This window comes from Cryptotermes secundus, unplaced genomic scaffold, assembly GCF_002891405.2.
Source record: "Cryptotermes secundus unplaced genomic scaffold, Csec_1.0 scaffold828, whole genome shotgun sequence".
Taxonomy (NCBI): domain Eukaryota; kingdom Metazoa; phylum Arthropoda; class Insecta; order Blattodea; family Kalotermitidae; genus Cryptotermes; species Cryptotermes secundus.
The window spans coordinates 83,958-94,107 of NW_019720720.1; the positions used below are offsets into that span (position 1 = coordinate 83,958).

Here is a 10,150-nt window from a genome sequence, read left to right on the forward strand (position 1 = left end):
ATTCATGCCCTTATATGTTTTGGTCTTCAGAGACCATCTTCAGAGGGACAGCTTTACATCAATACTGTTAGAAGCCACTGTCACAGTACATGTTCTAAAAGTCAAAACACATACATACAATATAAATAATATAAAGAATGAAAAATAATCTGATTGCTAATAGTATAAAAGTATGCAATCTTTTCAAATTAAATTTGTAGAATCAGTGTAGGTAATACACCTGTGTCTCATCTCCATGCAATATTTATTAGAATTTAATTGTGGTAGACGCTTGAAAAATTATTTTTTATATATAAACCTGGAAAAGTGTGAAGTGATTAGAATGGAGAACAGTTTTTAGTTTCAAAGAATTGGCCATGGAATTAACATTGTTAGCAATAGTTTACTTAATGTGTCAGATCCCATTATTCTGTGATACAGAGTTCAAAGTTGCAGATAGTACAAACCTGAGATAAGAGTATACTGTCACAAAATGTGAAATGCAGCAGTGTGCTGTGTATATTCTTTACATATGACATTCAGAATGTGAGGTGATGAAGCTGGATGTTAGAAAATGTGAGCCATATAAACAAAATATTGAGAAAGTTATGATCAATCTTCTTCATCTGTGTTCTCTTCTTGTAGCACATTTATTGGGTTGCAGCAGATACCACACCTCTTTCTTGGTTTGCACTCTCATCTGCATGGCTTAGATCCTGTTTGTCTCTTCTAGCTCAAGCATCTAGTCTCATCATTTCATTGCATTTGTCTTTGCTTTACCTATCTGGCACTTTCTTGTAACTTCTGCAGTAATTTTTCACAGATATGGTATCATAAAACCCCCAAATTAGAGGGTCAGGGACTTCAATTTTGGGCTGTCCATCATTTAGAGAATCTGCCTTCACTATATCAAAATTTTCTTCCCATTGGGAGTTAATCTTAGCCTTGCCATTCTCCTCTGGGAAGTTGGCAAGTGTACACTTTTTTGGTATTTTCATCTGGATAATTAGGGCTACTGAACTGTTCTTGAATTGCAGTATTCATGAAATAAAATTTGTATACACATTATGTATATACCACAGGCAATTATACTTGAACTGAAGAAGGCTCAGAATATATTTTTATGGACAGCAGCAGAGGCCATCTTGAGAAATTGATAGTCATGCATTTGGTTAATAAATTCCTAACGTTTTATGGAGCTTGAAGGTTTATTGACATATTTGAAAGAGCCCATCACTGGACTCAATCCTGAGCTAGTTGAATCTAGTCCACACCCACACATCAAGTTTCTTTAAAGATGCATTTTAATACTGTCCTTCCATTTGTGCTTAAGTCTTTGAAGTGGTGTGTGCCTTTCTGGTATCCAACCACAGTTTTATACACATTCATCATTGCCTCTGTGCATATTACATATTATGGCCATATCTGTCTTGATTTCACCACTAATATATTATGAGGGCTACTTGGAAAGTAACCTCTGGTGAATCGTTAACAAAAGAAGGAAACAGAAAAAAATTATTATATACAAAAAATATGTATATACCCGAACTACTTCTCAACATAGTCACCACTGGAATTGAGGCACTTGTCAAATCAGGGAATAAGTTTTGTATGCTTGTGTCAAAGAAGTCTGTTGCCTGTGAGCTCAGTCACGGTCTGATGCCTTCCATCAGCCCCTCTTTATTGTTGAAGTGCTGTGATCTCAGCCATTTCTTCAGGTAGGTAAACAGGTGCTAGTTGCTTGGAGCGAGATCAGGGCTGTAAGGAGTGTGGTCAAGCAACTCCCAGTTGAAATGCTTCAGCAGTGCTCTGGTGTAAGCAGCTGTATGTGCACATGCATTGTTACAGAGGAGCACTACACCAGATGTCAGCATTCCACGCCTTTTGTTCAGAATGGCCATACACAGTTCTTTTAGTGTTCTGCAGTACACTTCTGATGTTATTGTGGTAACCTATTTGCATGAATTCCACCATCAGCACTCCTTTCCTATCCCAGAAAACAGTAGCCATCAGCTTTTGTCCAGATGTTTGTTTAAACTTTTTCGGCTTATTGGGTGAATGTGTGCGCATCCACTACTTCCACTGCTCTTTGGTTTCAACATGCACAAATGAAACCCAGGTTTCATCACCTGTTACTGGTATGATGTGATTGAGAAACTGATCACCATCTTTATAGTATCACTCTAAAATAGGTCAAAGCCAAAGCCATTCTCTGCATTTTATGCATGCCCATGAGCATTTTTGGGACCCATATTGTGCAAAATTTGTGATAGTTTAACCTAGCTGCGATAATCTCATAGAGATGAGCGTGTGAAATTTGTGGAAATTCACACGAAAGTTTTGAAATTGTGAAGCACTGTCTCTCACAAAATTTTGGTTGACATTTTGAACAAGCTCATTACTCACTACAGATGGGTGACGAACCACTTTGCTCTTCATTGTGAACATCTGTTTGCCTGCCCTACTCATTACATTTTGGCTGTAAACTATGAATAATTCACGATGGATTTCCACAGCATTCTTGTTTTTAGCATGAAGAAAGCAGATAACAGTGCAAATTTTGCTGCTGGCAGGATTGTCAGTTGCAGGACACATCATGACTACCCTGCAGAGACAAGAACAAGCACTAGGCGACCACTTATGTAATGGTTTACAGGGCAGTGAGTCATGTGACACTACCTTGCATGTGCGAGCACTCCTCTTCTCCTACATTTGTTGCCTAAAATAAAGGCAAGTTACTCTCTGAATATCCCTTATGTTTGGTGAAGACTACAAATTATGAAGACTTGCATTAGGCATTTATTTCTTTCCTTTTTTTTTTTCTCTCTCTCTCTGTTAAGTCAAAATATTTTCCTCGGCACCCTGTTCTCAGAAACCTGCAGTCTTTGGTCTTCCCTTACGTTATTTTTATATTTATGTAGAAGAGCACTGTAAAATTCTGGACTCAGGAGAAGGAGTGCCTGTGATAATTGTGCAAACAAAGCATGTTCCACATAGTAGGTTGCAGTAACCTCTGGTGCCATTAAGTTGTACTGCAGTATTGTGATATACAATCATGAGCATCTTCTACATGGGCTGATTTGTAAAATACAGTCCTGTTCCTTACAGATTGACAACATGAAACTTGTATATGACAATGTAACAAGAACAACATCAAATTCAAAAGGTGTTGAGATTAGAATTCCAGGCTTTGGGGACACTACATCTATTGAATGGCTTGATCCAAGTGAAGCATTCCCAGGAGCATATTTTAAAGACATTGCTAACACTTTGGTTGCTTTGGGTTATGAACGTAACATCTCTCTTCGAGGTGCCCCATATGACTTTCGGAAAGCCCCAAGTAAGTTACGTAAGCCACTTAGGCATGTTAAAAAAGTTCTCTTCTGAAGGTTTTTGTGAGGCAAATATGTGCATCCTTCTAAGAGTTATTGTGCAGTTTCCTTTGTCTGTCCACATTTTGAGAATTATTGTAATGAAAATAGAGAAAAGTTGTATCCTGTGTGGTTAGTTTTTTTGGTGTTATAAAGGCTTTCCTCATGGGATTTTGTTTAAAAATAAGATTGTTTATTTTATTAAATTATTATACATAGTATTTTCCCATGTAGGGTGCTGTAACCTTCCATTTTGTGAAATCCCCATGTAATTTCTTAAGATTGCAGAAAGAGTTTCACTGTCATGGAGGCTTCATTCTTTCACACACTGCATGCTTTTGTGTAGAGGGTTAATGTAATTTTATTTGTACTTCTGTAAAAGGTGTAGTTGTAAAAAAGGTAAGAAAAGTCTCTGTTCTTAACTAATCAAGCACTGTGCCATGAAGATATATGGGGGAATGGATTTATAGATCCACATTTTCTTGACTTTGACACACACCCCCAGCTGCTTTACCCCCATGGAAGGAGTGCATGTTACCATTTGGATATTAGGCTTGATGGGCCCCAGATCAGGTCTGGATGACATGGAGAGGAGAAAAATCTTACCCATACTGGGACTTGAACACCAGCCCCTCAGCTGTCCAGCCTGCAACCAGTTGCTATACCGACTATACTATCCTAGCTCCCAAGGTAAAGTTCCTGTGATCAATTAATTAAACTCCATGCCATGAAGATATATGGCAGAGTGATAGCTCCACCATTATTGAGCTCAGCATTAGGTGGAAGTGAGTAGTCAGCTTCTCGCCCCAGCCTCTTTACCCCTGGGAAAAGATCATATGGCAGCCATTGGATAAGAGGCTGGATGGGCCTCAGAGCCAATCTGGATGCTGTGGAATGAGAAAAATGTCTTGCCCCTACTGGGAATTGAACCCTGGCCATTCAGCACATAGCCTGTTGCTATACTGACTCAGCTACCTAGCTTCCTGTTCTTGTGTGTGTTTGTGTGTACACTTGCATATTTATGTGTGCCCATGTGTATTTATATGTGAACTTGTTTTTTTTATACCTAGTAGATTAAACTCTGGCTTCAGTAGTCAATTCTTTATAACTGTCTCCATCTCTTTATTACAAGGAATCAGAGGAGCATGGATATTAGGATGTAATTTATAATTCCTTCTGTTGAGTGGTTTTGTTAAGTGGACACACTGTACTTTTACAGCTTTGTTGTTCTCTTTTATTAGATGAAAATGGTGATTATTTTGCGAGGTTGAAAGCTCTTGTGGAAGAAACGTACAGAATAAATGATAATCACCCTGTAATAATATTGGCTCACAGCATGGGTGGCCCCATGAGTTTACACTTCTTACACATCCAATCAAAGGCCTGGAAAGATCAATATATTCGTGCGCTTGTTACATTATCTGGTGCATGGGGAGGATCAGTCAAGGCATTGAAGGTTTATGCAGTGGGTAAGTTGATTGCCAAATCTGGTACATTATACTGAAGGACCTATACAATAAAACCTTTGTACAACAAATGGTTTCATTTGAATTATTTTTAATTATTATGTTATTTTGACCACTCAAGGACCAATGCCCATCACAACAAAGCCCAGTGATGGACCATATCCTGAGCTAGCTCAGTCTGCTTCACAGCACATATTTCCCTAAGATCCATTTCTTTTCAATTTTGTCAGAACCTTGGCTTTTACTCTTTTCTCACCCTACCAAAATTTTGTTTATATACATTGTATTACCCATACATTCTTTGTATACCATGATGTATGATTGATGTGTATGAAATCTGTAGGTAGTTAAGTTTTATAATATAGTTGACGCATGTAAATATGTATGTTATATTAATATGTAGTTATTATCTTGTTCTATATCTCTTTCCAAAAACAGAAGATCGCATTAAGTGGAGGAACTGTTTTGGGAGAGACTGTGGACCTGTCGTCTGACAGATTACTATTGAATTGAATTGAATATCCAGAGGTTATATCACCAAATATGGATTCTTGGAACAAATAAATTGATTGATTGATTGAAAATGTTGTTGCAGGTGACGATTTGGGTTCTTATATCCTTAGTGAGAGTACATTACGAGAGGAACAAATAACCTCACCAAGTTTAGCATGGCTCATGCCATCCAGTTTGTTTTGGAATCCTGATGAAATTTTAATACAAACAGATGGAAAGAACTACACAATCAAGGATTTCAGAGAATTCTTTGAGTAAGCATACTTAATTGTCTTCTAATGTACAAACTTGGTGAAATGAAATAAAGAGGTGAAGTTTCTCATGTTTGCTGAATTGTAGAAATTTAATTAGCCAGATTTTTTCTCTTACAATATTAGGTACTTTTAAAAATTTCCTTTCAAGTACTTTCATGAAAATTGTAGTAAATTGAACATAATATTTGTTTTTCCTTATGTGACAGAGGTAAGTGTTATGAAGATTTCTTAACAATGGAATCACTAAACTCAAGTAGTTTCATGAAACATAAAAAGAACTCTGCATGGAAGGTGCTGCATTGTATAGTTCTGTAACTGGTTATGTTATGTATGTGTTTGTGTTTCAGGGCTATTGAATATCCTATGGGCTGGGAAATGAGGAAAGATGTGGAAAGATATTCAGTTGAGTTTCAAGCCCCAGATGTAGAAGTGCATTGTTTACATGGTTATGGAGTAAATACAATTAATAGGTAAGTGACTTACAGTCTGATGACTCTGTGGAAATTCAAAGGTTTCAAAGAAGGTAAATTTGAATAAAATAACTATAATAAAATGATATGTATTTAATATATTCTCAGTTGTTTCAAGAAAATACTGGGTTTTCTTTCTTAGAGTGAGTGAGTGAGTAGGTGGGTGGCAGTTGGATCTGACAGTGATTGTAATTAAGTAGGAACAAAAGTTCTTTCTTTTTGTCTCTGATTTATGATCTGTACTTTTTATTGTACAGTTATGGATAGTATGATGATTATGAAATGTCACAGTTACAGGAATTTCATAACAGTAAGGAAGTTCTTGGTGTTACTGTCCCCCTTTTCTTTCTTTGTACTTATTTGCCAGCTTCGGTAGACCACTTGACTCCTATCAGGAACGTGCTACGGTAATAACTGAGGAAACCGGAAACTGCACACTTAAAGCCAGTCCGCTGCTCGAAATCAACAACACGACTTCCACTCTCCACAAATTATTTATTTCGGAAGCGAAATATTATATATTCATTTGCAAGCACAGAGTAATATGGTCCTTTATAACTATCAAAGATTTATCAAACCAAAGTGAAGAACTGATGAATTTAGAGCAACATGAGGAGTGCAGTCCAATGACGTCTGCCTCCGATCAATTCAAAACGCCAAGTTTTTGAAGATTGGTATCCTGCGGGAGCATTGCTTCATGCCCCAGACAAGAATTAGTTTTGTATTGGCTGATTTTAACTAGCCAAATTAATCATGCAATCAGCACAAGCCAATCACATAACAAACTTTGAGAATAAACAGTTCCCAAGTTTAGAACCCGGAACCCCATTAGTGAAAGCGGTTATTTCTAAGTTTAGGGTCCAATTACACCCTTCCGAAGACACTTTATGACAGCTACACCTGTCAGCAAAACAAAAGTCACATCTTCAGCAAACTGTAGACTTGCCTCCCGTGGTGGCCTTGTTCCCTTCTGGCCACTGAAGCTGCAGGTAACAAAACAAGGCAGTTGTTTCTGTCCAGATGTGAAAAACAAGTCATAACATGCTAATGAATCGGTCTCGCCAATAAACCAGTCACCTTTCCGAAATGGCTGAAGGGGACTATACTGTCCCATGGAGAATTGTAAGAGGTTTGGACTGTCACATTGGTCAGTTTAATAATTCAACATTTCAGGGAGGGTCCTGTATGATGCATTGAGAAATCTTCATTTGCTGTTCCTCAGTTTAAGGATTTCCTTAAGGCTGTGTTTCAGTGTTTTCAAATTCATAATGCCAACGTGAATTTTCCTCATTTTTGTGTTCAGATTTGTTGTTCTCCAAATAAATTTGAACTGGAGATTTTTCTGCAGTTATTAATGAAACTTCTATAAATGTTACTATACCAAAGTAAATAATACCATTTTACTCTTGCTAATGTTATATATTGATGTTCCACAGACTTATCTACAAACCTAAGACTTTCCCAGATGGGTACCCTGGCTTCCTGTATGGTGATGGAGATGGCACTGTAAACAGACGTAGCTTGGAAGGATGTTTGAAATGGCAGGGCAAGCAAAAGGAGAACATTTATTATCAAACTTTCTCCAGTTTGGATCATATGAGCATACTTCGTGATAAACGTGTTCTTAGCTATATTGAGACACTAATAAGAAAGCTGTAGGTTTAATATCTAAATTTGTATTTAATTCTAAAACCTGTTCCATCCATCTTATAAGCATTATATACCAGAAATTATGTGATTTTATTGGAGCAGTTTTGGTTTATTTGACATCACATCATTTGTTCTTTATTATAGTCTCAAATTTATTTAGGTACAATACATATTATTTTATATTGATTTTTATAGATTCTTAATTTGAAATTGACAAATAATTTATTATGTATGCCAATGAAGGAAGCTATGGATAAAATATTGCACTGAAACATACTGATGTTTATGAGATGGAGGCATGGAAAATAACAGATTTCCAGAATCATGGTTATATATTGTGGATTTGTCAGATTCTTCACAGGTCAAATTCAGCGTGTGAACTACAGTATGTTCATCTCTTCTTATATCACAAACATTTATATTATTTGCAGATTCCCATAGTAGGAGACCTATGTTTTATGTGAAAAGTTCGTACCACTTTTCAGTGCATTTAGGTGATTGGCAGTAGAGATCAGTTTTGTGTGCTAGCAAGTAAAGTTTTTGAGTGACTTCCAGACTATTGTTTGAATTATATTTTACATGAAAGTTGAGCTGATTCACAGGTTCCCTTAATCTGTTTAATTCATAACATCTCATTTATAAACCATGCTAGCTCATCTGTGTTATCTTAATTCGGTTGATAAAATTTATGAGGTTCACCTTGTGATGCTGGAAGGTGCAAGTCTCAAAATTACAGCGATAGTGTAGAAGAGAGACCAGAGACAAATCTATTGGCACTTGTTTTTCTATAGTTCCCACATTAATTTTATTGAAAGATTATTATTTTAGTGAATGATTGTTCCCTGAATAAGTCAAGTGGTTGAGAGTGAGATAAAAGTTTTTGATTGTCTTCCCATATATTTATTATCTTTCCGTTCCGCATCCATCCTCACTTGGTTCATCCACCAGGTTTTCAGTCTCCTTTCATTTTAATTTCTATTGCCATTTTGGAAGGAGTTGTGATAGTGTAGTCAGTATAGTGATTGTCTATGGGCTGGATGACCAAAGGGTTGGAATTTGAGTCCCAGTAGGATCAAGAATTTTCTCTTCTCCACCTCGTCCAGACTGGCTCTGGGATCCACCCAACCTCCTATTCCATGGGTACTAGGGCCTCTTTCCCCGGTGGTAAAGCTTCTAGGGCATGAAGCTGACCACTCACCTTCAGCTAGTGCTGAGGTCAAGAAAATGTGGATCTAAACACCCACTCCCCCATATGCCTTCATGGTGAAGTGCTTAACTAGTTATTGCCATTTTGGATTGTTTTTCCTTCACACATTTCACATGGTTGAAAGATCTAAGCCTTTTTGTTTCTAAACCCTCCTTCATTGTATTAGTTCTGCTCCATTTCCCATTTCTTCATTTGAAAATCTGTCTTTTTACAGTTTTCCAAATTTTTCTTAGTAAGAATTTTATTCTGAATGTCTGGATGAAGATTTTTTTGCTTTTTTGATGAGAGTTCACTTTTCTGCTGCATCCTTTATCCAACTTTTATTTCTTTCCATAAAAATGCTGCAAGATCTAAGAGTATGTGGCAGCTTTATTGTTGTTTCATTAATTGTCATTTTCTGATTTTCTGTTAGGTCTTCTCAGTTTCCTTGCTGGTACTGTACATCATGTTGTTCCTATATATTATTAGGATTCTGACACTGTAAGAGCATATCTGTAAGGTGCTCATATTATGTACAGTATATTATGTACTGACAGAAGTCATCTACAACAACTAAACAGTTCCAGTTTAAAAGTCACAGTAGTTGGCCATGTTCAACTTGAAATTTCATTAATGAACTAAAAAAAAAAAAGAGGCAAAGCCATCCCTGTAATGGATCATGAAGGGTTGTGAGACATCGAGGTTCCCACATTTTCTATAGACGGCTGACGGATGGCGGTAAGGTTGTCAGCCTTAGGTGCTGGCCACCCTTTACCCCCCCCCCCCCCCCNGATTCCTGGTATTCATTTCTGTTAGAGGCTTAGTAGACCCAGGGCCATAGTGTGGCTGGAAGGATTAGGTAAAGTAAAAGTAAAAAAAGCTATCCCTGTAACAGGCCGTGAAGGCCCATAGGGTTGTGAGATGTTGAGGGTCCCACATTATTTAGACAGTAGGCTCAAAGATGGCGGTAAGGTTGTCAGCCTTACGCGCCGGCCGCGCTTTACTCCCCAGGAAAATTATTTAATTAATTCCTGGTACTCATTTCTGTTAGAGCTGAGTTGACCCCAGGGCCATAGTGCGGCTGGAAGGATTAGGTCAATTGAAAAAAATCCAATGACTTCATCGGGACCTGAACCTGCGACCTTTTGGCTTGTAGCATAGTGACTCATCCAACTACACTACTGTGGTAAATTGAAAAAATCCGCCTCATCGGGAACCTGCGACCTTCTGGCTTGAAGCATAGTGCCTGAACCAATTATGC

The 10,150-nt window shown here is 37.5% G+C and overlaps 1 protein-coding gene across 1 annotated transcript in view; it reads left to right on the forward strand.

Annotated features, from left to right (window-relative positions):
* LOC111872181 (group XV phospholipase A2) overlaps window positions 1–8,771 on the forward strand; it is a 12,283-nt gene extending 3,512 nt beyond the window's left edge. The window contains exons 3-7 of the mRNA XM_023865811.2: window positions 3,088–3,319; window positions 4,592–4,819; window positions 5,412–5,583; window positions 5,931–6,053; window positions 7,490–8,771. Of these exons, the coding sequence (XP_023721579.1) occupies window positions 3,088–3,319; window positions 4,592–4,819; window positions 5,412–5,583; window positions 5,931–6,053; window positions 7,490–7,712 (978 nt within the window). The 3' untranslated portion in view covers window positions 7,713–8,771. The remainder of the gene's footprint in view (window positions 1–3,087; window positions 3,320–4,591; window positions 4,820–5,411; window positions 5,584–5,930; window positions 6,054–7,489) is intronic.
* The last annotated feature ends 1,379 nt before the right edge of the window (window positions 8,772–10,150 follow it).